Raw genomic sequence first — 27,797 nt, 5'->3', positions numbered from 1 at the left:
GTTGCCAATCACCGCGTCTCGAGATACACTCTCCCATTATCGCTTTGCAACACATCACCGGACAAACTATTTCTAACCCGATTTCAGTTTCTAAAATCATCAAAGAGGGCAAAAAGATAAACCTATTTGTGTTGATAATGCTTTCGCATAGGCATTGGGAGCGGTTGAAGTTAGGGAGAGGGTTTCTAGAGGGGGCGCGGGGCCGCGGGAAAAGCTAGCCTTTAGCTTCGTCTTCAGTGGAGGCCCAACGATTTGGACCAAACCCAGGGCAGGCGCAATCGAAGGAAGGCTCACAACGTGAGCACCCTACCATTCACACTTCGTCGCACCGGCGGTAGCCACGGGCATGTCCATGATGGTGCCAAAGACAAGAGTTGGGGGAGCAATGAGAGGCAGTGATTGGACCCCCGCGATGACATGCTCTGGTAGCGGAGGGATGTCGGAGTCCATGGCGTCGAGCGGGAGGCGGGGGTGAGAATGACGCCTAGGCGAGGAGATCCGCGACGGCAGCTCGTGCGTGGCAACTGAGATATTATCGCGCCAAGTGAACCGTGTGGATGCGCAGAACTGAAAACCTAGCCCTCGAAACCGCGTATATGCGAATTTCCGAGCCATGTTTTGGGTTTACGGCAAAAAAAATCTGGGTCAGCCAATTTTGCGGGATGCCAAAACCAGGGCACTTATTTTGCAGGCCAGGCCCATTTTACTAGAGATGCTCTTAGTATGGCCCATTTTGAGATTATGCCCTCGCATCACCGGGCTTTTAGTACAGTTCTGTATCACTGTCTGGTCTTACACGATATTGAAGTACAGAAATCTGGATGATACCTGAAAATCAGCTAGATGGTGATTAGACACACTCAAAAGAATTTAATATACTCCCTCCAACAATAGACACGTTCGAATTTAGACAAACATCAGACATCCTTTTATGGACACTGGATAAGTAGGGATTAATTCATTTGTAACATGGTTATTTATATACATTGTTCTTTTTGGAAATTAGATCCTGCCAATTTTCCATTTCAGTAAATGATAGGCGAGTTCTGCTAGGTTGCCATACAGTACGAAGTTTACATTGTCCACTTGTTGTTATAGCATTGAACTCTTGCGCCTGCACTTCATTGAGTTTGACTGTTTTGCTCAAATAGTGCACACACAATCTTGTTTTGACGTGACACAGAAAACGGGACGTGACACAGGAAAGCAACATGAGTTTTGCAGCAACGGGACGATTAAGCAGCACTTGCAGTGAAATGTGCACAAACAACACACAAACTGTAGTTACTATACACACAATAAACATCAATCAGGAATCCTAAAGGGCCCTACTATTCAGTTTCTCTACCACCGAGTCAGCTGTGTCGACTGACTACATAATCGATCAGAAAGAATGAAAACAATAATCTGATGCACATCAGCAACAAGATAGGGGATGATCTTGGCGCCAGGAGAAAGAAAAGAAAAGAAAAGGCAACATATGGGGAGCAGCTTGAGACTGGGATCATCTCATGAAAGCGTGCCTTCTCGCCCCTCTTTCATTCACCTGAAGCTGTGGCGACTTGGGCCTGGTCACCTGCTTCGTCGACCTGCGCACAAACATCAGTTGTAGGCTTGTGAGATGACCAAAACTCAATGGAGATGACATTATATGGTGGTTTATATGCTCACCTTTGTGGACGGAACGGTCTGTCAAACTTTGGGAGGGGCCGTGCTTGTGGCACCATGGTCCTCCTTAGCTGCTTCAGCGCCTTCTCTTCCTCAATCTTCACGAACAGATTACAATGTGGTTAATCGCTAGACCAGAAGAAGAAAAAAAATGTGCTGTTGCACCACTGCAAGATTTTGAGGAACATATGGATGGATATGTACCTTTTGCGCAAATTCATTCTCCTCTCGCAATCTCTTGTAACTGATCTCCTTCTCCTTTACCTGCATCGCAATGAAATGGCCCATGAAACCTCCTAATCAATCTAATGTTTTCAGAGGTATCGACCGATATTTCCCAGCTCCACAATGAATGATAGAAAGAGCACACTGGCAAAATTACTGACCATGGTATCAAATTCTGATCTGTGAATTGCCCTCTCATCGACATGCAATTCAAATTGTTGCACTTCAGTAAGAGGTATCCGCTCCTTCTCTGGAAGAGGAATAGGGTCCCTGCAACAAAATGAAAAGACTTAATTAACCTCCTCCAAGATAAATCTCTCCAAGATAAATCCAAGAGGCCTTAGAACAAGAGATTGCATATGCTACTCACTCCTTCAGTATCGGTTGTGCCCTGACAAGTCTCTTCTGAGCCTCTTCCTTCGCTATCCTCTCTCTTTCTTCCATTAATCTTTGCTGCTCCACTTCATGTCTCACCAAGCTCTCCAGCTGAAAACCTTCTGGTCTCGTGCATGGTTTCGGTTCAGGCTTTGGTGGCACCTGAGTGGAAAATATAGCTGTATGTTAAGAGATGGCCTGCAACCAGCATATACTCAGCATATATCACGCTGTACATACCACTGGATAGTCTGTGGTGTAGGGGTAGGGATTAGCTTTGAATTTTCTGGCCTTCTCTTCCTCCAGTTTCTTCTGTAAGAGTTGTGCCTCTAGTTGCCTCTCCTTATCATGACCTCTTTCCTGTAACATGGGTACACTAATGTTATTTGCTTGCAGGAGAGATGGGGAAGAATGCCAATGTTGTAGATTAGAAACACATTTCACACACATCTGTATGTAGATTGAAAGGGTTGGGTATCGTCAGTCTTGGCACATCTTTCTTGTCGTGATACGAGGAAGATTCAGAATATAGAGAAAGCTGCAAAATAGACCGTACATTACAAAAGGCAAGAAAAAATCCTGACAAACTTTTCGTTTTAGTACATTATATAAAAAAAAGGTCCTTGTATTGCCCTGGTATGACACCCACCTTGTCGAAAAGATCCGTAACTGCTGGAGGACCCAAGCGGTCATCGGTACGGAAATGGAACTCCTTGGGCATTGTTGCCTGAGACTTTGGATGGGCAAAAACACCGATGTCACCCTTGCTCTCAAGAATCTGCAAGGAATGATGTGCATCAGACTGATGCCCCAGAGCATAGTACAGTTAAATGTATAAGCTTCAAATGTGATGAAGACCTTCTTGTTCAGCGGCTTGGCCTTGAACTTGGGGGCGTTCTCCAATTCCTCGAGTTCCAATTCCTGAGAACTTTTCGCCCTGTTTAAGCTGATGTTAGAGCTGAATATATAATGTTGCAATACAGCAAAATGATTATTGTTTCTCATTAAGTACCTTGATGGCCTTGCACGCAGTGCTGTCGCAAGTTGTGGGGGTTTCGCTGCAGTCTGTTTAAGTGACCTATTACCATGACTCTACAAGATTGAAGAGTTTAACTTTCAGTACTGGTCACAATTTATCTTACTAACACCATGTACCGTACTACTATGCTTACCTGCACAGTTCCCACTGAAGAAGCTTCTGAACACGTGTCCGCATGTCGAGACGCTCTTTCCATCGTTTTAAGGTGAAACTCCTGCAGTCAATGCAAATGGACAGTTTAATTAGTGGACAAAAATGGTGTTCACAGTGTACTTGTTACGAAAATCGAAAGCATACATTGAATTCAGGGAGATGTGGAGCTGTCCTTGGAAGAGGAGGGAACGATGGAGCTTCAGAAATCTGAAAGCAGAAGCAGCAATAGTTAGGCTTCATGCCCTGAAGTATGCAATTAACTAAGTCAAAGCACAAGCTCAGGAAAAAGCTCACTTTTTTGTTAAATGGCCGTGCTCTGAACTTTGGGATCTTGGCCAGCATTTCCTCCTCTAGCTCTGAAGAGTTCTTCATCCTCACTGCTCGGACCCTGTGGGTGGTCTGAAACTCAGGTTCCTTCGGCCTTGTTAGCGTAAGTTTGGGCCTTCTCTGTAACTTAGTTGCTGCATCCTCCTGCATTGTGCATGCAATCGGATGTAAGACTCCTAATCAACTACCAAGTACTAATACTGTTTTCATCGACAAATACTCAGAGGTAACAAATGTAGGCAATTCATCAAACTCTGGGCTACTAGTGGAGATATCATGGCACCAAGAGAACAAATTATAGATAAACCTGTGAAGTGCATTGTGCATCTAGATTCAGTGTGCATACAAACTGCAATATGGAAGTAAAACTCCTACTCCAGTAGACTTCCAGTACCCATTATCAACATCAAATGCTCCCAGATTCATAAGCCTACGAAATTTATCAAACTCCATACTGCTAGTGGAATATGATACACCAAGAAAAACAAAACAGGCAACCTACTCTCACAGAATACGTGGAAAGGGATACTTGAACATACATTCGGCATTGATCTGTTGTGGTGGCTGCCCAAATCTCTAGTCCCCGACTCGAACTTTTTTACCATTTCAGCTGCTGAAATATATGGAGTTCCTTCCTGAAAAAAGAGCAAAACCTACAGTAAGTACAAGTTCACAAATAATAAAATTACATTACACTTGCAGTTTCATCTGTCCCCATGAAACACCAAACTGAACTTTCTTTAGAGTCAGGCGAGGATGTCGTCACCTTCAGAGAGTGTGTGCCATCATGGTGCTTCCTCATGGACAACCAGGATGTCATCTCAGTGCTTCCTGCTAAACCACCTTTTCCCTTGTGTGGCAGCACCCGAGTCTTGACGTTTAATATCTGGCCACAGCAGGAATTCATAAGTTGACAATAACAAGAATTTCCAAGTTCCATCTTCAATACTACAAGTTCCTGACATAGTACCTGTCTCGTCCTTCCATCATCTAGTTTCTGCTTCTTCACAGCCTGATGTTCTTGCGCAATATCATTTGCAACAGCAGCTGCCTTTCCGGCCACCGCATCACGAGCACCCCTAAGAACCAAACAAGACCAGAACATCAGTAAGCAAAACCATCTCAAAGATTGGATAGCAGCATGTTACAAGCCAGTAAGTATATATTTCTCCTACTTGATCACACTCTTCTTCAATGTCAGCAAGGACTGCGTCAGATTCGAGTGCCGCGCGCTCTTCGGCCCAGTGGATGCGTTGTTCCCCTGCACCTTGGGAGTGCGCAACTCGCTTTTCATCGTTGACTTGACGCGACTCGGCGCAGGGTTGGCAGCTTCCGCAGGTGCTGGTGGCCTCTGAATCTTCGGGGTGCTAGACCCACCACCTGCTGCTAAAAACACGGCCATGTTAGTCTCATAACAGAGCCGAGTTGCCATTCATCAAAGAAAATACTAGCTCGCTCACATTTTGCAGCCGCATCTTTGGGCAGAAGGAACTCGAAAGACTTTGGCGACTCCTCCATCTCTTCGGCTGCGGGCGGCGACTCCGACATGGCGTCCGCACAAGGAGCAGCGCTGATCAAGGCAAGCAGAGACATTTCACATGTCAAACACAAAACAAGGGAGAAATTGTTGGGTTTCTAGTAGCCAATTTTTCATGTACAAGGGGCAAATTGAGTTTCTACTAGGCGATTTTTCATGCAAGTACAAGGGACAGATTGAGTTTTGTAGTAGGCAAATTTTCATGTACCGACGGAACCAAATGAAGTTCCAATCACAAGGAGCCGGAGATATATGTATTATTTTAGAAAAATAGAAAGTGTCGAGCGCTTACCCATCAACGCTCCCTGCGAGACAGGTGCTGTTGCCCGCGGCCTCCTCGGTCGCTTCCTTCTACAGCCACAGATACCAATAGGATGATGGGGGACGAACAGGGAACGAAACGGTCCAAATTAGGGCAAAATCGGAGCAATCTAATATTTCCCCTATTTTGGTACCTTGGGAGACGGGGCCGGCGGGTCCTCCGCGTCGGCGAAGTCGCAGAGTCCGTCGATCTTGACCGCCGCTCTGGACTCCTTGATCCTCGGGGCGAACGCTGCGCACGGCGGGGGAGGGGATGAAGTCAGGGTAAATTCCGCGGATCGGCGCGGGGAAGACGGAAGGAAGGGGACAGGGGAGGAGGAGGGAGCGGGGAGGGGGTTGCGTACGTGAGGGCGCGTGGCTGGCGCCGGCCTCGAACCAGCGCTCGGCGGCGCGGACTTGGTCGTCGGTCTCGTCGGCGACGAAGTCGAAGTACTTGGGCGCGCGGTACTCGTACGCCTCGTCCACCTGGAACTGCGGCGGCGGCGGCGGCGGCGAGGGTTTCCTCTCCGTCGCCATGGACGGGCGGAATATTCTAGGGGTAGGGGGTAGGAGCACGCGAGCTAGGGTTCTGTCGCTCTCTCCTGGTGTGGTGTGGTGGTGTCTGCTCTGATGTATGGTTCTGATTTGGGAAGTGGGCGATGCGGGCGGGGGGATCGGAGCGGAGGAAGAGGCTGGGTACGTTGGAGAGGGCCGCAACGGTCGGGAGATTTCAAGTGTTCACCGACTGCCAAACGGGCAAGTCTTAACGGAGAATACTGCTGGTTGCTGGATCTGGGTGCTTCCTGCGCAACGGCTATTTTTTGGTAGTGGAGCCCAACCAGATTAATGCTCTAACAACTGGATAAGTAACTTTTTTTTTAGGGACCAACGATTAAGGAAACGGGTAGATGAGGTCAATAGGATCGATCGGTCGGGCCAGGCAAGAATCCCTGTTACCCTTGGGGTTTTCATCCAGTGAGAATAATCGCTAAACAAGCTAATAAAAGTCAAATCCAGAGATAACTTCACAAGAAAATCCTCCTGGATATGGTATTCAATCCCAATGAATACTCACGTAGACCTCTGTCTATTTTTAGGTGTCAAAAGTTTGTCCAAATTCCAATGTATCTACACACCTTTAGTATAATATAGATACATCTAAATTTAGACAAATCTTCCGACATCTATTAATAGATGCAAAAAAAAAAAAAAAATCAAAAGTTTTGTGCCACCTCAACTGTAAAAGTTCACAAAATTTTCAGGTATAACTTGCAAGATTTTGTTGGATATGGTATTCATGTGTCTCTGATGTCATACATGTACTATGTCGGTAGCAGTTACATTCGAAAATGGGCAGGAAATATGTTGTCCAGGTACAACACAACAAATCAAACAAACAGATGACAGCATAAGCCGCTGAGAACATCTAGCGGAAAGGGGGTTCTAAAGATAAAAAGAGTTATGTACACTCAGCATCAATTATACACTGAATCAGAACATGCAAGAATTCTGGATTGCCTGGATCAAACGGAGTTAAGGTCTTGCGAAACCTGGTTTTGCCACCTGCACCAATGACAACACAGCTATCACCTCCCTGTGTGTTTCGGGTGTATATCAAGATGGGAGAAAATGTGCCTCTAAACCAACCTGGTAAGAAGGAACCTCGCCAGAGGGCTTACGGTAGGAGCAGCCAATGGTGGCATACTAGCTGGTTTTCTGTTGCTTACAGGCTCAGACGGAGGCTCGGGTTTCTTTGTAAAAATTGACACTGCTGTCTCATGCAGACTTTGCAACGACGGATCTTTCGAGCTGCAAGAGAGGTATCATGAGGCACAATAAGCTGGAGAACATTGAACAAAAAGGACGGAAGCGTACACAACAAGTGTGAAGGCCGTACCTCCCTAGCCGATGTAGTAATCTACCAACCAATGCCTCACATGATCCAGGCATCTCATGTTCTAGATCCATCAGAGAACTGAGGACTGCATGGACAACAGGATCCTCAAACTTGTCACCAGTAGTCTGCAACGGGATAGCAAGCAGTCCAAAGTTGAGAGACTTTTCAGGAGTGACAATACTGTAATATACTCCAACAGTAATGGCACAGTAAACTATTTTAGGAATTTGATTATCTTTATATTCGGTTTGGCTAGTAGGAGAACAGTGAATGAGTTGAACAGCACTTTGGTCTTGATGAGATTTTAGAGATACAAACGTAAAATTAGTTTTTTACCACTCTACTCCAATAACCGAGCCACTTAGATTGGAAGAAGGGACATGCCTAATATACTTTACCTCTTTCAGAGAAGGACTTATCAATGATGAGAGTGCAGGTGAAGCTACAGAAGCTCGAGAAGCTGATTGCCCATCAGCTGGCTGCCGTGATTTGCGACCTTTTTGTGAGTCAACATTCTCACTAGAACAAAGAACATAGTTCTGTTAAACAAGGATACATAAATAACACAGGAGCAAGTCAAAACAGTGCTTAAACTAAGCTTCAAATACCTTCGAACCTCATGACTGTTTACCCCAGAAAATCTAGGTTCATGTGATTCCTTTTCATGTTTGTTGATAACTGGTCTTTCCCTAGCATTACCCTTTCTGAAGCCAGCTTGTAGAGCAGCCTTTGCCTGCATATATTTCTCAAGTGCATTATAATTATGAATTGACCATACAAGCGAGAATTTGGCAACAAAATAATTCATGTGCATTACCTCCGCAAGGTTAATAGCACTATCCTCAAGTGAAGCATTTGATGGTTTTTCTTGTATCCCAAGCCTTGACCTTGACGATCGTGGAGTTTCTGGTTCTTCACTTTGATTCCTAACAACTGTCCCACTGATAGACATATCTTCATATGAGGAGAATCTGCTGGGAGGCTAATGAATACGACGGATCAGATGCTGCTGCTTACTTTATGTCTTATTTTTAGGGCAAGGTAGGACTGTGAATATTAAGAAATAAAATTGGTATTAATGTACCTTAGAATTGTGGTTAGGAGCTGCTGAGTGAACCTGAGAAGCTCTTGGAGAGCGTAACACCACAGTTCCAGACCCACTTACAGATTGGTCATTCTGGCAAGAACCCACAGTTAAAATCAGCATTAACTATTAACCATTTACAGATTGCATGATTCTGATTAAGATCTTACCTCTTCTGTAGAACTTTCTAGTCTCCCATGATCAGTCTGAGCTTCTTTAGACATGTTTACTGAGGGTGATTCTTCAAATCCAGTCCCAGATGTTCTCCACTGATTTTCTCGATCAGCTGTACGTTTTATTGTATTTGGATTATGAGACGTATCAAATCTAGCATCTTTGGTGGAGGTTATTTGTGGTGGTCTTAAACCACCTCGAACAGTTCCTGTGCCCTCCGATCTCTCAGGGAAATCCCAGCCAGCAGATTTCCTAACTGTTGCTTGACTATAGTACGAGAAAATTAATCAGGCGCACGAACACAAAACAAAGTTTATTTGTAACTATTTTAATAAACATACCTGGAGGGAGAAGCTGCTTGTTTTGTATTCCTCTCAACCTTGATAGTACCTCCATAATCATCTTCTTCAATCTGTGGGTGACCATTTTGTGTGGCATCGATACTGCCTTTTACGGAAAATTTTGGCCGCTCTCTGCCAATATCAGTAATAGAGGCACACAAAGAAAATGATATAGATATCAATACACTTCAATTATCAATCAAACAACTATGTGTTTTACGACGAAAACATAGATAAGAAAAGAATCACATACCTTATTCTCTCTAAAAGTTTTGGAGTTTTTCTGGCATTTTTTATAAAACGATGCTTAAGAAGTTCCTTAGCATTAGGCCTCTGTGAGAATGTAATATAAAGGAAAAAAAAAACATTTAAGCAAATGGCAATGTTGACACAGACTATAAAATTGACTGGCTTTTCATCTTAGGCATGATTACCTTATTAATTAATCTCAAATAAGATGATCAAAGGACTCACAAAGAAAACTTATTCTGAAGTTCAGCATAGCAACTAAATTGGCAACACATCTACGTAGAATTATGTACGAAATTTACTACTGCCTGCAACAAAATACCCACAAAGCCTATGTATTATCCCTGTTTCTCCACAAAGCTTCCTTAGATCACATTTCATCCCCTGTTCTATAATTACATCTGGCAGAATTGGAGCCCTTCGTGGCATATTGTGATGTTAGTCATCCTAGTGGGACTCCCAAATCAATGGCCAGTACAGAACGAGTGATGTCGCAATGGATAATGGGAAATTACTAAGAGAAGTGTGACACTGCATATATTCAAAAGAACAAAGAGTGTGAACAATTCTCGGTAACTTTGTTTTTGTGAATATGGAGCTTTTCTATTAAACAAGTGCAGCGGAAGTTCTTCCTTGTACTGTTAGAACAATGAAACAAGAATATTACCTCTGCTGGATTCTTCCTTAAGCATAGTGACACAAACTCTTTCATTGGTTTAGAGAAATGGTCATCAAGCTGCATGTTAATAAATATACCACTTATGTTCTCGCAAAAAGTGAATAACAAAAGCTTCAACAAAATGCAATGAAGTTACTAGATAATATTGTAAAAAGTACTCAAATGACACCTGAGGAGGATTTTCACGAGGTATCATGAAAAGAACTCTCATGGGATGAATATCTGCCAAAGGGGGTTCACCTTTTGCCATTTCTATAGCAGTTATACCTAAAGACCAGATATCCGCCTGCATTGAGACACAAGTTTATTTAATGACGTTCAGTAAGAAGCAAAATGCTTAACAAATGTGTAAAGCACCTTTTCATTGTACCCATCAGAATTTTGAATAACCTCAGGTGCCATCCAAAAGGGAGTTCCAACAAATGTCTGGACAAATGAAAGCCATTAGGCATTAGCAACATACCATGCTATATTCTGATCTGATTTATGTGAACTGAAAAACAAATCACATTTCTTGTACATAATTCAAAGGACGAAGCAAGTTCCCTATATTAAGCTAAACGACAACATTACAGTCAAAGGGACTTTCATCTAGTGCACACTCAGTTGGTGCAAAGATGTGTGGTTGCACAAATAGAAAACATAACTAGTGTTATTTCCCTGAACCATCCACGTGTTCCCCTTTCTTCCCTACTTTCTGCCTCTCTTAACAGCAAAATCCATGTCAAGTAAGATGCACAATCATAAATAAGGCTGATTTTTTCCCTCCTGCCCGGACCAATGAGATCCAATCACCCACTTTCGCACTCACCAGATGTTACCAAGAGTAGGCCACCATTCTCCTGCTCGAATTCCATTATAATAACTAATTGTGATTGTAAATGGAAAATGAAGAGCAACACAACATGCAATATTAGTTGTTTTATTGATGAAAAAAAGGATGGCTAATTTGATTCAATGACCAGAGTTCTGAGAGGATATACAGCCCAGGACGACGAACAAAAATGTGTTCATTTTCCTCAAACTTTAGAGGGGCTCATTTAAGACTTAATCGAATGATTACCCAACAGGTAAAAAGAGCTTGTGTTTCCTCTCGAGAGATAGAGGTAGGCAAGAGAGATTTCCGTCGTTTGTAGATCACTCGGATAAACGCATGAAGTGCAACATAGCCTCAGGCCACAAGCAAGGTTCCTTACTCCAATGAAGTTGTAAAGCCAATCTAAGCATGAATTGCAAACAGGCCTGTTTGGGGTCCAGAACCATCTATTTGGGCAATTTGCTCCGTGTAAACCAGTTTACGAATAAGACTACTGACCAAGTCATACAACGATACAACATGGTTTAAAAGGGAAAACAACATGCATAAAAGTCATAATTGGTCATTATTAGTCGGTTCACCATGAACAGCCAGCTATCAGTTTCCTGAAGCAGTGGAAATCAGTATTTTGCTTTGCATGGCTGGTTAGAGGGCTGCAGCACTACCACCAAGGTACCCTATTTGTATCCAATTAAAGGCCAGCCCACATGCACTCCACGAAGGACAGACTACTAACAATGTCAACAAAGGTCCAATCACCACGCTGGGGAGATGACATACTCGTACTAGAAGACATAATTTTAAAAAAGATGTGGCGATGAACAAGCTACATTCAGTCAAGCTGGATAGGATCAGCAACTTTTGTCCACAATAGAAACTGACAACTTACACATGCAAAAATAAGAATTATTCAGGTGAGTGCAACTATGGTAAATACCGAGTGCAACTACGGTAAATACCGCTCTTTTTCAAAACTTCCATTTATTAGTATAACAACTATACATACAGCCTAGTCAATTATATCTGTAGCTGAGAAGAAGTCGACAGGTTACTGATGCATGAAGAAACACTGAATCATCTAAGGACATGACATTACATAATCATGGTTAAAACGGTACCTTTCTCCTAGACATTGTTTTAGTCAGCTGTGCAGAAACACCGAAGTCTGCAACCTATGGAGTACACGCAACTTTAGAAATATATTATATGCTACACAGTAATAACATTACAAAACATAGATAATCCACATGCTCTACAAAAGTGATACCTTCACATCTCCGCCTTCAGTCAAGAGGATATTGGCCGCTGCAAAACGTCACATGATGTTTTTATTAAATTTGTGTTATACTTGGTATTAAATAACGCAATATACAAAATATATGCACTGGAGACAACGTGCCAGTATTAATCAATCCATAATGCTTGCATAGTAGGCCATCCTTCTTTATTCTAAAATTGACTCCTAGCGCCGCGTCCATATTAATAACTAAAGGATGACAACCAATGGATTAATTATAGAAGCACTTAAAACCGTAAGATCACATGCATCACTGATGTGTTCAATCCTTAGGAACAACAGGCAAACACCTTTCTCTGACATGTGAAAAACAAGTGAACCAAAAGGCTCTAACTTACACGCAAACGAATGGATCGCAAAGGCCGGTAAAACTTTGTGGCAGGCATACTTATATATGGTTATCATTCATGCCTTTTCTTCCCTTTCATTTCTAATTCATGCATGAGTAATACGTGTATGTGCAAAATCATGGGATAGAGATAAGACCCATGAGTAGGAACTGTTTTTCGATTGCCAAAAGATCTCTTTGAGAAGTTGTGTCCTTGCCAGCAGCCTTTGATACAGTGCAAATATGATTGGTTGTTTGCCCATTGGACACAGGAGAACACGGTGATAGGTAGGGTTCAATCTGTGATTCAAGGTTAAGTGGTAAACGTACAGAGGATCACAAGAGGACGCTGTTCGGTGCTCATATATTCCGTTTCACATGGTTCTTCCCAGTGCAGGTTAAACAAAGTGGTGCTAGAGCAGGCTACGGTGGTGATGCCATCCACGGCAATAGAGGCGGGAATGGATTATCAACTACAAAGGGAGATCTAACATACGGGATGAATCTTGAGTTCCTCGATAAATTTCCCATGATCACCGGAAGCAAACACAGCTTAGTAGTAGGATCAGTTCCAGTTTACGTACTAAGAAGATTGATGCTGCTTAGGAGCTAGCCTTCTAGTGGTTACCAGATTGGCATTTTCTCAAAGCAGTAGTCAATGTTGTGATACAAATGCAGTTGAGAAAGAAAACATTAAAGGAGAGGAGTAATCAAGACCTTTAATATCACGGTGAATCTTTCCTTCAGAATGCAGATATTCAACTGCATGTAATAAGTCCCTTAGAATGCATGCAATAGATATTTCATCCAGAGGAGGGCCAGCTTGAAGCTACATATGGAGATATAAGTTGGAGCAACATCACAGTTTGAACCAACTAGTTTGCACTGATTATGAAACTGCAATGATTCATCAAATACACATGTATCTACTATGTACATGGTGTTAAGTATTGTGTTCTGTCAATCAAGATACAGAATATACAAAACATACTAGGTCAGCAACAGAACCACCAGCCATGTACTCCATTACTATCCACAGTTTGGTTTGATGAAGATAAGAACCATAATAGTCAGTTATATATGGACACCGGCATTGTGACAAAACGGATATCTCCTGCAACATGAAAGGAATCCTTTTAGGAAAAGAACTTTCTGTATTAATTGCACCATAAGTTGATACCATGATAACCTAGTACTCATAAGTTAGAAGAACCTTTTGGATATCTTCAATATCATCCTCACTGCATAGAATAGGTTAAAAATATATTAAAAAGTTGAATGAATATCTTGAATTCAGTCACCAATATGAAATAAGGTTATCCTTCAGTCTAGATTTTTTGATATTACAAAACAAACACATTTTCATGGCAAAAGTTACTTCGGAAAAATACAAACGTCCTAGAGTAAACAGAGACATGGTTTAAATAGCAGGAAATAATGCAACCAATAACACGGGTAATTATAGTGTAAATCCTGATAAAATTAATGTGCTACTTCAAGAAGCATAGACTCAAAATGAAATTTAGGCTAAGGACTCACGCTTCTTCCAGATCAATAACTTTGATTGCAACCTCCTTGCTCAGTTCTTTGTCAAACCTATGAATGAACACAAGTAAACATTCCATAAGCATTAAATTATTTCATCCCAAATAAAAGAAAAGGATTAGAAATAGAACTCATGGGCTACATATGGCTCAGCAATGTCTACTGATATATTTGAAAATATCCTCTATGGAAATAACATGTTGGCCTCTATGTGCATAATATGAGAAACGAATAACACAAGTAACACAACAGTACACTCATTTAACGTACTGACACTAGACTGGATAGCAAACTCTGACAAACTAGACCAACTCAAGTTTCGGACAGCTACTATATTCACTAAGTTACTGACGACCTAAGAAGAAGCATTTCCTACAACAATTGTCTCCCACAGGCCAAATTTATGTGCTTCAGTCCAATGCAGATAAAACCTAGATTGTAATAGCTCTAGCATCATTTCAGGACAATCAACATAACATTTGAACACTATGTATTTGAAAACAACACTTGGTTGTGCAATCACCACTTAATTGGCTTAATGAACAGGAGATGATGAAACAGAAAAATACATCACAGGGTAGAGCTATCGAACATGTGGCTTACTTTGTTGTTTCTACTACAGTAATCAGATGCAGAAAAATCAGTGCACGCACACACTGTTTCTGTCACTTGACTACTAACTCAAGAAACCCGCATTCGGTGGTATTGTGCGAGTGACTGAGTTGTGAGCTCATCGCCAATAACACATCATTAACAAGCTTTTACCAACATACAAGTATAAATTTTCTTCCTAAAAAAAGAGAACCAGCTTCAGCAAATTCACAACTCATGGGCTACATATGGCTTAGCAAATGTCTACATATTTGAAAATATCCTCTATGGAAATAACATGTTGGCCTCTATGTGCATAATGTGCAAAACGAATAACACAAGTAACACAACAGTACACTCATTTAACATACTGGCACTAGACTGGATAGCAAACTCTGACAAACTAGACCAACTCAAGTTTCTAACAGCTACTATATTCACGAAATTACTGACGACCTAAGAAGCATTTCCTACAACAATGGTCTCCCACAGGTTAAATTTATCTGCTTCAATCTAATGCAGATAAAAAATTATTAGTTCTAGCATCATTTCAGGACAATCAACATAACATTAGACATGGAATCAAAATAACCATTATGTATTTGAAAACAACACTTGGTTCTGCAATCACCACTTAGTTGGCTTAATGAACAGGAGATGATGAAACAGAAAAATACATCACAGGGTAGCTATCGAACAAGTGGCTTACTTTGTTGTTTCTACTACAATAATCAGATGCAGAAAAATCAGTGCACGCACACACTGTTTCTGCCACTCGACTACTAACTCGAGAAACCCGCATTCAGTGGTATTGTGCGAGTGACTGAGTTGTGAGCTCATCGCCAATAACACATCATTAACAAGCTTTTACCAACATGCAAGTATAAATTTTCTTCCTAAAAAAAGAGACCCAGCTTCAGCAAATTCGCAACTGGGAATGATATTCAAAATACGGACGGATTCTCGCACTAGATTCAATAGAATCGCAGTCAGGTACCCTGCCATCTCACACTAAATTAGTACAGATGTGTGTGCCTATCTGATGTAGTCATAAACTTGACCCGATTAGTACTGCTTGTTCCCCTAAATCCCCCACCCAGCATTCACGACGAACCCTTTCCACGCAGATCCCGAACAAACCACCAATGGCACCTTACTAACAGGACCAAATCAGTGAAAACCGTCACGAGCGGCACTAGATTGGCCACTTGATCGCCACAATCCTGCCCCCTGATGCCCAATTCGACATGAGCTGTACGAGTCCCCAATGCCGCTCGATCAAACGCGAAATGGACGGCTGCCGCCGAGACATACCAGCTAAAAATTCTGCGTGCGAGGGAGGGCAAAAAAAAAAAAAAAACTATGTGTTCGTGAGCGGGGATCAGCGAGCCAACCCTCTGTAGACATCGCCGAAGGAGCCGCGGCCGATGAGGTCGCGGTTGCTGAAGCGCGCCTCTGTGGCGGCGGCCATCGACGCGGAGTCCGACATCCTTCCCCGCCCCTCGCCCTGAGATCTCGCCGCCGCCGCCGCCGCTGCCGGGGCTAGGGTTGTTGGGGGAAGAGGAGACCGCCGGATTGGTCGTCCGCCGGGGCTAGGGCTTGATTCGGGGGTGTCGCCTACCCTGTCGTCGGCGGCTCGCTGGTTCCGGCTTGGACCATTTTTACATGTCGCGAGATTTGGTGCTGTTCATCTGGCCGGGCGAGTTGGAGTGGCCAAGGTGGTGGGGCCGCGTGGAAGAGCTGGAAGGTGGGGCCCTGGGGTCAGAGGCAGGAAGGGTTACTGCGTCTGCATGGTGGGGACGGCATAATGCTATGTCCCACCTCCGTGGATCTGCTCTGCAACGAGGTGGCAAGCGCCTTTGACAATTTTTCCTTCGATTCGATTTGCGCATGAGTAATGCTAGGTCTACGGACAGTTTCTACAAAAAATACTTACGGACTCACTGCAGGCAGGTGAACGTGGTCCGATATTTATGCAAGGAACAGAAACTCCACCAATCAGCTCACTCCAGCTCATCCCGTAGGATTCCCGTAGCCTAGACTGTCCGTAAGTCTAGGATTATTGTTTGCGCATGCCTTCTAGGTTTTTAGAATTTAGTTTTTAGTTTTTGGCTGGCTTATAAGTCATAAAAGTATTTGTAATTGTTTCTTACACATTTAAACATAAGACACATTAAAATTTTAATGTATAGAAATATAGTCACACAGCTTTAAAAAAAATTATACTTTGCTTGAAATGTAATTTGACAAGAAGCTATAATTTTAAGCAACCTAGCTAATGCATGTGTGTTACTATATAAAAAAGTTTCTATTGATATAGAGACATGACAGTTATTACCATGTGGCAACGAACATCATTTCCATTTTCCGCCATCTCATGTGATTTGTGCATTGCTTAGAGAAAACTAAGATGTATAGATATTGATCAAAATGTACTATGTGTGCATATGAGTGTAGAAACACATGCGAAAGAAACCCTGGCGTCTTTCTCTTATTCTCTCTCCTTCACAACCCGTTCCTCTCATGTGGTTCCGCAATTTCTCTATCCCCGCACTGAGATGACAAGGCGTAGTCCTTCACCCTTGATAAACACTCTTAATCCAGCTCCATCTATAGTATACCATCCCTCTCTCCTGCTTTGTCACCCCAAGTCGTTCCACACTCAAATACCACTGAAAAGAATATACATAGGGAAGGTACTTCATAGTGACCATGCCGGTACAATACACTATCTCATCTCACCTCATTTTACCGTGCTCACTGAAGGTATCCATGAGCATGGATGTCGCCCCATATCCAAACCCGCCAGGTATCTATTGATATCCATACGCACTATGTACATCTACATAACAATGTTATCCATACGCACTATGTACATCTACATAACAATGTTCCAGCAACACTTCAGTAAATAATAGCAATATATGATAATTATATGGGCATCTCAACAACAATAATAGGAATATTACAACAACAAATATTTCAACCACTTGGTACTTAAAATATAAAAAAACTCACACGATCACACCACAAAATATATAATTATCTCATCTCAATCTCATGGAACATAGCCAATGCTTTTTTATTACAAGTTTCCAACACAACAATTCATGCATTGAAAAGATATAACAAAAGATAGCATAAATGATAAGTTGAATCGTGGGTAACTGAAGAGATATTACAAGTTTCACCCATGGTATACGGGTATCTGTTGGATATCCAAAGAGCGAATCCTCTACATGTGCCCAGTGGCAGAGGTACAACAATATTTCTGGGCGGGCCAGGCTGCACCAAAACACTGTTTTTTTTTTTTTAGAAACGAGAGCTTTCTTGGTCCGGCCCAGCAAGAATAACGAAGGACGGGATAAATCTTGGGCGGGCCACATCCCATGTCGGCCCTAACGTAGCTCCGCCCCTGCATGTGCCATCACGTGAGTTAGCGGATATCCATCCCATGAATCATGTCGATGTAACTATCCTTCCATACCAATATACCATTGCCGGCTGGCCGGATATCCGTGGACACCGGGATCAGTGGATAAAATGCCATTTGTATCTCTCTCCATCCACATACCACTACTAGTGCATTGACTTGTGTTTTGTTGCGAACATTTGCACCTAGGTGAGGTATCTTGCCGTCAAACCACCCTTGGTGTGAACTCGATGGTAAGATCGTTAGCTTGGACATGCCATATCATCAGCCATGACACAGCCTCGCCATCTCAATCTCCATCGATCCTTTCCATCCTCCACGTAGTGCCCGCTAGATTGCCATGAGGACTTGCGTGGTCGCCTCTAGTAAGTGTGATCAAAACATGAATTTTATATTATTATCGCATATTTCAACACATGACTAAAGAAATTGGGCGTTGTAATACGTAAAAAAAAAAACCCGAGCTTGCCAATTGCCATGAGGACTTGCAGGCTAAAATATTGGTAAGAGCATGTCTAACAGACCCCTTAAAAGGGGTAAACCCGTATAATAACCGCCACAATACGGGTTTCGGCTCTACCCGGCCGTCTAGCACGCCCCGTAAAAATGGTCCCCGCTCCGATTTTTGCTGTTTTGGATTACGGGACGGGTCTTCGCCCCCTACTTGTGCGGGGTGGGAGCGGGGATAGTGGGCCAAACCGGTATCGTCCACTCCACTGCGCGCGAAGGGTTTCGCTGAAGCCAACCGCCGCCGCCGCCCGATCTCCTCCGCCCCGCCCTTCCCGGCCGGATCCCGCTGCCATGAATCGTCCGCAAGAGCCGCCTACCGCCGGCGGTGCACCTCCTTCGGCCGCGGTGGTTGATGTCCCCTTCGGAGGTCCGCCGAACGCCGGCGTCGTCTCGGCCATGATCTCCGCCACCATCCCGTCGAAGAGGAAGAGGATTCCGAAGCAATTCTTCGAAGCACCTGCGGCGGCCGCAGCTTCGCCGGTCGAAGCCCCGCCGACTGCCAAGAAGGGGGGCAGGATGAAGACCAAGGCGGCCGGGCCGAGGGGCGCCGCGTCGGCCAAGGTGCGGACAAAGGCAATTAGCCGCATCGGCCTCGCGCCTCCACCGCCCTCTAAGGCCACGACCCCTCCTCCCTCCGTTCCGGCCGATGCGTCGCCCGCGCCGCCGCCACCCACCATGGACGTAGACAAGGTGTTCGATGTTGAGTCCACAACATCCTACATGGACATGCTCAACGAATCCGCGGTGAATTTGGACACCGGTATCGATGCATTCGATGGGGAGTGCAACGTCGAAGATATTGATGACGAGGAGGAGGATGAGGGTGACGAGGAGGAGGTGGTTGAGGTTGATCCGGCTGCTGCCGGTTCTTCGTCGACGCCGAAGCCACGCACGGCGAACTACAGCGAGATCGAAGACGTCATCTTGGTCCGTGCTTGGAGCAAGGTGGGGATGGATGCGTGCACCGGAGTGGACCAAGGCGGCAAGCGCTATTGGCAGCACATTGAGGATCTGTACCACCAGCTAAAGCCTCGCACCAAGAGCATGGCCGATAGATCCTACCGCTCCCTTGAAGGCCGATGGAACATAATCCAACTCACTACTCACCATGGATGATGAAGCGGAGGACATGAGTGGGAGAAACGCCGACAAGCCCGAGGGCAACAAGAAGGCCAGGGAGAGGGTCAAGGTAGTGTTGAAATATTGGGCCCACTTTTAGTGGCCCAAATTAGATTTCAGTTTTTCCTATAAATCTCAAAGCCCACATAGTGGCAGCCTTGTGAGTTTGAGCCCAAGTTGGTGGCAGCTCACTAGGGAGTGGCAAGAGGTGGGAAGTTTAGTCCCACATGGAAAGTTGGGAGGAAGTTAGACCACCTTATAAGGTGGGTTGTTCCACCACTAGTAAGTGTGTGAGAATAGGAGTGCTACACGCGCGCTCCTCCTCCTCCTCCTCGTTCGCTCGTCTCGACTCGACGCGCCGCGCCGCGCCGCGCCGCGCCGCGCTCGTGGTGAGTGGATTGAGCCTCGAGCCGAGACTTTCCTTACTTTTTGCAGCTCAGGAAAACGAACAGAGTCCTAGACGGACGCGTCGCAGTTAGTCGGTTCGGGTCGCTCCCGGATCGTGGGCTATCTGTAACCGACTCGAAACGTTCGTGCGACGTGGGACGCACGTGGGCGTGGCCCACGTTGCCTAGGGTTTCCCGAGCCTATATAATCTCCTGCCCGGCTACCGCAGAAACACATCCAATACACGAGTTAGGGTTTCCACCTCTCTCTGCTTGCGCCGCCATCGTAGCCTACTCCATCCTGCGCGCCGACGTGCATCGGCGAACGGGAGAGCAGGTCTCCGGAACCGCTCGTCCTTGCGATCCTGTACGGGAGAGGGCGAATTAGGTTTTTGGGAAGCGCTCTGCGCGACTGCTCAAGCTCTTCATCACGGGTCGCCTTCCGTCCAAGTCGGGCGGTGCTGCCTACCGTCGTCTTCAACGCCGTCTACTTCGACCCGTCGTCCCCATCGTCAACAACGTTGTCATCAACAACATTACTGCTGCAACATCATCTGCTACACCTCCACCGCCACCACCACCAGATCGGTACGTGCGACATATCTCGATCTGTTTATCGATGGATACTTTACCGTTTGCGCTGCTGCTACTCATGTTGATTAATGCATCTAGTATGTTTGAGTTTCACATGTTAGTAGTTGTTGTCATCATGTTTTATATTCTGGAATTAATCATGGAAATTGTGCCTAATTATCCAACAATCCAAAAACCTAATTGTAGGCAATTTCCTGAGTTAACAATGGCTGGTTTTGCTGATGCACTGAGGCCGGATAAGTTTACCGGTGTGCACTTTAAGAGGTGGCAAGTTAAGGCCACGCTCTGGCTTACTCATCTGAAAGTGTTCGAAGTTAGTGATGGTTTACCTGAAGGAACTATATCTGACCAAGATCAGAACAAGTTCGAGGAAAACAATACTCTCTTCGTCGGATGCGTTCTGGGTATTCTTGCTGATCGTCTGTGTGATGTGTACATGCACATAACAGATGGTAAAGAGCTCTGGGATGCACTGAATGCTAAATTCGGTGCAACCGATGCAGGCAGTGAACTATACATCATGGAGAGCTTCCATGACATCAGGATGGTAAACAACCGTTCTGTAGTCGAACAAGCTCATGAGATACAGTGCATTGCGAAAGAGCTTGAACTCCTTAAGTGTGCCTTACCTGACAAGTTTGTGGCTGGATGCATCATCGCTAAGTTGCCCCCTTCATGGAGGAACTTTGCCACAACTCTCAAACACAAGAGACATGAGATATCAGTTGAAAATCTGATAGCGTCTCTTGATGTTGAGGAGAAAGCTCGGGCTATAATACTGAGAAAGGAGAGGGTCAGTCTAGCGCCAACATGGTGCAGAAGAAACCCTACAGCAAGAACAAAGGGAATAACAAGCCCTCCTTCAATAAGCCTATGAAGACTACAACCTTCAAGAAGAAGAAGATGATAAACAAAGCAGATCTGAGCTGCTTTACCTGTGGAGAGGCTGGCCACTTTTCTAAGGACTGTCTAGAGAGGGCAGACCGCAAGAAAAAGGGGAGGCAAGTCAACACGGTGACCCCTAGCAATGCTGATGGGTACGGTAATCTCTTTACTGTTCTTTCGGTATTTCAAACTCCATGTTGGTGGATTGATACAGGTGCTAATGTTCATGTGTGTGCTGACATATCCATGTTCACTTCTTACCAGGTCGCCCGGGATTCTTCCGTCTTGATGGGGAATGGGTCACATGCTTCTGTTCGTGGTGTTGGCACGGTAGATCTGAAGTTCACTTCGGGGAAGATCGTGCAACTGAGGAACGTGCAGCATGTCCCTACTATGAACAAGAATCTCGTTAGCGGCTCCCTTCTATGCAGAGATGGGTTTAAGGTTGTTTTAGAGTCGAATAAAGTAGTTGTTTCCAAGTTTGGACAATTTATTGGTAAAGGCTATGAGTGCGGAGGCTTGTTCCGCTTTTTGCTTTCTGATTTCAGTAATAAGTCTGTGAACCATATTTGTGGCAATGTTAGTGATGATACCAGTGTTTGGCATTCTCGTTTATGTCACATTAATTTTGGTTTAATGTCTCGGCTGTCCAGTTTAAGTTTAATTCCGAATTTCACCATTGCCAAAGGTTCTAAGTGCCATAGTTGTGTGCAATCAAAGCAACCTCGGAAGCCTCACAAGGCGGCCGAGGAGAGAAACTTGGCACCTCTAGAACTCATACATTCTGATCTATGCGAGATGAATGGTGTGTTGACAAAAGGTGGAAAGAGATATTTCATGACATTGATTGATGATGCGACTAGATTTTGCTATGTTTATTTGTTGCGAACTAAAGATGAAGCTTTAGACTACTTTAAAATTTATAAGGCCGAAGTTGAAAATCAACTAGAGAGAAAGATCAAGCGTCTCAGGTCGGATCGTGGTGGCGAATATTTTCCTAAAATCTTTGATGAATTCTGTGAGGAACATGGCATTATTCATGAGAGGACGCCTCCCTATTCACCCCAATCAAACGGGGTTGCCGAGAGGAAAACCGCACGCCGACCGACTTGGTGAATTCCATGTTAGCCACTGCTGGTTTATCAAAGGCATGGTGGGGGAGGCTTTGTTGACTTCATGTCATGTCCTGAATAGAGTTCCTAACAAGAATAAAGATAAAACCCCTTACGAGGAGTGGGCTGGGAGAAAACCATCACTTTCGTATTTGCGCACATGGGGATGTTTGGCGAAAGTCAATATTCCAATTACTAAGAAGCGCAAACTTGGACCAAAGACAGTGGACTGTATCTTTCTAGGTTATGCTCCGCGGAGTGTAGGATATAGATTTTTAGTAGTTCAATCCGAGGTACCTGATATGCATGTTGATACTATTATGGAATCTCGTGATGCAACATTTTTTGAGAATATGTTTCCTATGAAAGATATGCATAGCATTGCTAGAATTTCTACTGAGATAATTCCTGAGTCCAGTACATCTAATGAGTATTTTGAACAATCACATGAGAATGTTACTGAGAAGGATGACAATGAAGCTCCTAAACGGAGCAAGAGACGAAGGATTGAAAAATCCTTTGGTGATGATTTTATTGTGTACCTTGTGGATGATACTCCCACGTCCATTGCAGAGGCATATGCATCTTCAGATGCAGATGACTGGAAAGAAGCTGTCCATAATGAGATGGACTCGATTCTTTCTAATGGAACTTGGGAGTTGTCAGAACGACCCCATGGATGCAAGCCTGTAGGCTGCAAATGGGTGTTCAAAAAGAAGCTAAGACCTGATGGTACTATTGAAAAGTACAAGGCACGGCTTGTAGCGAAAGGCTACACATAAAGAGAAGGCGAAGATTACTTCGACACCTATTCACCTGTCGCTAGACTTACCACCATTCGAGTACTACTATCCATGGCTGCCTCCTATGGTCTTATCGTTCATCAAATGGACGTAAAGACAGCTTTCCTTAATGGAGAGTTGGAAGAGGAAATCTATATGGATCAGCCTGATGGGTTTGTAGTAAAAGGTGAAGAAAGAAAGGTGTGCAAGTTGCTGAAATCTTTATATGGCCTGAAACAAGCACCTAAGCAATGGCATGAGAAGTTTGACAGAACTTTAACTTCTGTAGGCTTTGTTGTCAATGAGGCTGACAAGTGCGTTTACTATCGCCATGGTGGGAGCGAAGGTGTTATACTATGTTTGTATGTGGATGATATTCTGATATTTGGTACAAACATGAAAGTAATGCACGAGGTCAAGTCTTTCTTGTCAAAGAGCTTTGATATGAAAGATCTGGGAGAAGCTGATGTGATTCTGAACATCAAGCTGATTAAGAACGAGAGTGGGATTACTCTAACGCAATCTCATTATGTTGAGAAGATCTTGAGCCGGTTCGGCTATATTGATAGCAAGCCTTCTTCAACACCTTATGATCCCAGTGTGACACTACGCAAGAACCGGAGGATTGCCATAGATCAATTGAGATATTCTCAGATCGTTGGCTCACTCATGTACTTAGCGAGCGCAACTAGACCCGACATCTCTTTTGCTGTTAGCAAGTTGAGTAGGTTCATGTCAAACCCGGGTACTGATCATTGGCATGCACTTGATAGGGTCATGCGCTACCTATGTGGTACAATGAGTTATGGGATTCACTATTCAGGACACCCAGCTGTGCTTGAAGGATATAGTGATTCGAATTGGATCTCAGATGTAGCTGATCTGTACGCCACAAGTGGGTATGTATTTACCTTTGGAGGTGGCGCAAAGATCATGGAGATCTTGCAAGCAAACCATATTGACGAGGTCAACTATGGAAGCAGAACTTACTGCTTTAGACACAACCACTGTTGAATCAGAATGGTTGCGTGAGCTCTTGATGGACTTGCCCGTGGTTGAAAAACCTGTTCCGGCAATCCTTTTGAATTGTGGCAATCAAACTGTAATTGTCAAAGTGAACAATTCTAAGGATAATGCGAAGTCATCAAGACACGTCAAGAGACGTTTGAAGTCTGTCAGGAAATTGCGAAACTCCGGAGTAATAACTGTTACATATATTCAAACAGACAAAAACCTGGTAGATCCCTTTACAAAGGGACTATCACGTAATGTGATAGAAAGTGCATCGAGGGAGATGGGTTTGAGACCCGTTGATGTTATGCCATAGTGGTAACCCAACCTTTGTGATCGGAGATCCCGTGAATTAGGACATGGGAAGAACAAACTAGTGGTTTAATTGAGGAGAGTATTATGTAACCCTCTCTATGTGAAGATGCACAACTCTCAATTGCTGTAAGGCAGGTTGGCAACAAGCCTTAATGTGTTTATGTTGGCTATTTTAGCAAAGATGCTGTCCTACAGAGCATTCTTGAAATAACACACCTATATGAGTCCGATTGTTAAACGTCGCAATCTATGAGATTTGGGTGATCTCTAGTAAACTCATGAAGAGACCATGAAGTATGACGCATATGCTTCACCCGCGGGGTAGGCTACTGGCAGCCATGTACTGGTCATGACTTTGAGTGAAACCCTGTTCACGCAAAACTTGCAATTCAAGGCTTAGTCCATTGTTCAAGTGTGATTGGATGTAGCTTAAGGTTCTAGGCGGAAGTTCAACTTAACAGTCTCCGCTGAAACACTGGTATATAAACAAGCAGCGATTATTGGTAAATCTCTAAATGAGGATTTGAGATCTGGTGGGGGATTGTTGAAATATTGGGCCCACTTTTAGTGGCCCAAATTAGATTTCAGTTTTTCCTATCAATCTCAAAGCCCACATAGTGGCAGCCTTGTGAGTTTGAGCCCAAGTTGGTGGCAGCTCACTAGGGAGTGGCAAGAGGTGGGAAGTTTAGTCCCACGTGGAAAGTTGGGAGGAAGTTAGACCACCTTATAAGGTGGGTTGTTCCACCACTAGTAAGTGTGTGAGAATAGGAGTGCTACACGCGCGCTCCTCCTCCTCCTCCTCGCCCGCTCGTCTCGACACGACACGACACGTCACGACGCGCCGCGCCGCGCTCGTGGTGAGTGGATTGAGCCTCGAGCCGAGACTTTCCTTACTTTTTGCAGCTCAGGAAAACGAACAGAGTCCTAGACGGACGCGTCGCAGTTAGTCGGTTCGGGTCGCTCCCGGATTGTGGGCTATCTGTAACCGACTCGAAACGTTCGTGCGACGTGGGCGTGGCCCACGTTGCCTAGGGTTTCCCGAGCCTATATAATCTCCTGCCCGGCTACCGCAGAAACACATCCAATACACGAGTTAGGGTTTCCACCTCTCTCTGCTTGCGCCGCCATCGTAGCCTACTCCATCCCGCGCGCCGACGTGCATCGGCGAACGGGAGAGCAGGTCTCCGGAACCGCTCGTCCTTGCGATCCTGTACGGGAGAGGGCGAATTAGGTTTTTGGGAAGCGCTCTGCGCGACTTCTCAAGCTCTTCATCACGGGTCGCCTTCCGTCCAAGTCGGGCGGTGCTGCCTACCGTCGTCTTCAACGCCGTCTACTTCGACCCGTCGTCCCCATCGTCAACAACGTTGTCATCAACAACGTTACTGCTGCAACATCATCTGCTACACCTCCACCGCCACCACCACCAGATCGGTACGTGCGACAAATCTCGATCTGTTTAGCGATGGATGCTTTACCGTTTGCGCTGCTGCTACTCATGTTGATTAATGCATCTAGTATGTTTGAGTTTCACATGTTAGTAGTTGCTGTCATCATGTTTTATATTCTGGAATTAATCATGGAAATTGTGCCTAATTATCCAACAGGTAGAAGGCGAAGCAGCTAACTTCTGGGAGAAGTTGGATCAACTCATGAAGTCCAAGGAGGCATTGACGATGAAGACATTGGAGACCAAGCTCCTCATCACCGAGAAGAAGAAGGAGGTGAAGCTTGCCAAGGTGCAAGCAAGGCGGGAAGATGCCAAGTTGAAGACCGAGCTTGACATGAAGATGATCGCACTCAAAGAAGCCAAGGCCATGAAGGAGCTCTTGGCCGAGGAGAGGGATATCATGATGATGTGCACCGACGGCATGGACGAGGATCAGCTGGCGTGGTGGAACGAGACGAAGGCGGACATCATGACGAGGAAGAAGGCTTCGCGTGAAGCTCGTGAGGCAAGTGCTCAAGGTGAGTCTCCGGCGAGTGGTGGCGCCGCTGGCGATGGTCTCGTTGATGGTTGATCACATTTGGGAAATTCCGTGGCTTGAACATTGCCTATGATCGTGTTGTGATGTTAAAAACTATGAATTATGCATCATATATTTTGGTTGTGCTATGTTTGATCTGAAATTATTGTGCAAATTGTTGTCTAAAACCCTGTTTTGAGGGGCCGAAAACTCGGACGAGCTAGCAGAACCCGTATCGTATGGGTTCTGCTAGCTCGTCCGAGTTTTCGGCCGGCGAAAAGTGAATACAGGGCCCTCTACTCGCGTTTTAAGGGGCGAAAAAATACGGGACCTGTTAGACATGCTCTAAGCTTTGGATGATCTTTGTCTAGAAAATGGATTATAGGATTCAAAATAATAGGATGTAATTTACAAATGAAAACATGAAAACATATGGTAGCATAGTGGTTCGGAGAAAACAAAAAAAAAAAAGCAAGTCCACCTGTCATTTTCTTAAGCACAACTGAAATATTGGTAAGATTCTTATTTTTCTTCTATTAATTCAGACACAGGCCACACATGGCACATGAGACAGTAATCATCAATGACCGGTAAGTTTCATGATCCTTGAATGTCGCGCGAAGCCTTGCAATCTTGATTCCATAGCACGAAGAATAATTTCAACTGACACCGAGGAAATAACAGATGGATTTTTGTGCATCAATGACCTAGTTGCCCTGTTAATGCAGGCCAAGCCGCGGAAGGCCTATGCTACAGATTTCCTTTGTTTTGATCTCCTGCTGAAAGGGAAAAAAAATCAAAACAAACCCTGAACTTGGGGGGTGAAAGATAAATGGAACCCTGAACCCCTATCCCTGAAATCTGCACACTAAACTCTCTAATCCCAAACTATTTTTGAACCTTGGGTAACTTTCAGCTAAGGATTCGTTGTGTGGCAATTCAAAATCCTAATGGTTGACTAGGTGGCTCTGACCGAGTTAGGCATCACTTTTGTTTTTGTTCATTCCTTTTTTATGGATTTTTTGGCATTTAGAAATATGAAATATGTTTTTTTGGGTGG

At 44.4% G+C, this 27,797-nt stretch overlaps 2 protein-coding genes across 4 annotated transcripts; both read right to left on the bottom strand.

Moving 5' to 3' along the window:
- Positions 1-1,194: 1,194 nt before the first annotated feature.
- LOC127333372 (protein TPX2) lies at positions 1,195-6,358 on the bottom strand. 3 transcript variants are annotated; one of them, XM_051359765.2, is made up of 21 exons: positions 5,990-6,358; positions 5,780-5,877; positions 5,617-5,675; positions 5,248-5,357; positions 4,963-5,173; positions 4,758-4,866; positions 4,554-4,673; positions 4,327-4,422; positions 3,755-3,931; positions 3,605-3,667; positions 3,441-3,521; positions 3,281-3,360; positions 3,127-3,205; positions 2,918-3,046; positions 2,717-2,806; positions 2,509-2,628; positions 2,264-2,430; positions 2,055-2,163; positions 1,873-1,932; positions 1,672-1,766; positions 1,195-1,589 (listed from the first exon to the last, which is right to left on the bottom strand). In XM_051359765.2, the coding sequence occupies exons 1-21, from the start codon at positions 6,159-6,161 to the stop codon at positions 1,505-1,507; spliced, it is 2,310 nt and encodes a 769-aa protein (XP_051215725.1). In that variant the 5' UTR covers positions 6,162-6,358; the 3' UTR covers positions 1,195-1,504. The 3 variants fall into 3 exon arrangements, with proteins under 3 accessions (XP_051215725.1, XP_051215726.1, XP_051215727.1); XM_051359766.2 differs by having other exon boundaries at positions 4,963-5,170; XM_051359767.2 differs by having other exon boundaries at positions 5,617-5,672.
- Positions 6,359-6,864: 506 nt separating this feature from the next.
- Positions 6,865-16,330, bottom strand: LOC127333370 (uncharacterized). Its single transcript, XM_051359764.1, has 20 exons — positions 16,021-16,330; positions 14,030-14,086; positions 13,704-13,731; positions 13,482-13,604; positions 13,208-13,319; positions 12,133-12,170; positions 11,984-12,037; positions 10,406-10,474; positions 10,218-10,334; positions 10,037-10,105; positions 9,374-9,453; positions 9,121-9,252; positions 8,776-9,046; positions 8,606-8,698; positions 8,339-8,503; positions 8,130-8,254; positions 7,920-8,040; positions 7,522-7,646; positions 7,272-7,433; positions 6,865-7,187 (listed from the first exon to the last, which is right to left on the bottom strand). The coding sequence occupies exons 1-20, from the start codon at positions 16,113-16,115 to the stop codon at positions 7,148-7,150; spliced, it is 2,076 nt and encodes a 691-aa protein (XP_051215724.1). The 5' UTR covers positions 16,116-16,330; the 3' UTR covers positions 6,865-7,147.
- Positions 16,331-27,797: the final 11,467 nt, after the last annotated feature.

This window comes from Lolium perenne, chromosome 2, assembly GCF_019359855.2.
Source record: "Lolium perenne isolate Kyuss_39 chromosome 2, Kyuss_2.0, whole genome shotgun sequence".
Taxonomy (NCBI): Eukaryota; Viridiplantae; Streptophyta; class Magnoliopsida; order Poales; family Poaceae; genus Lolium; species Lolium perenne.
Note: the sequence above shows the minus strand (reverse complement) of the source record. Positions and strands in the feature narration are given on the sequence as shown.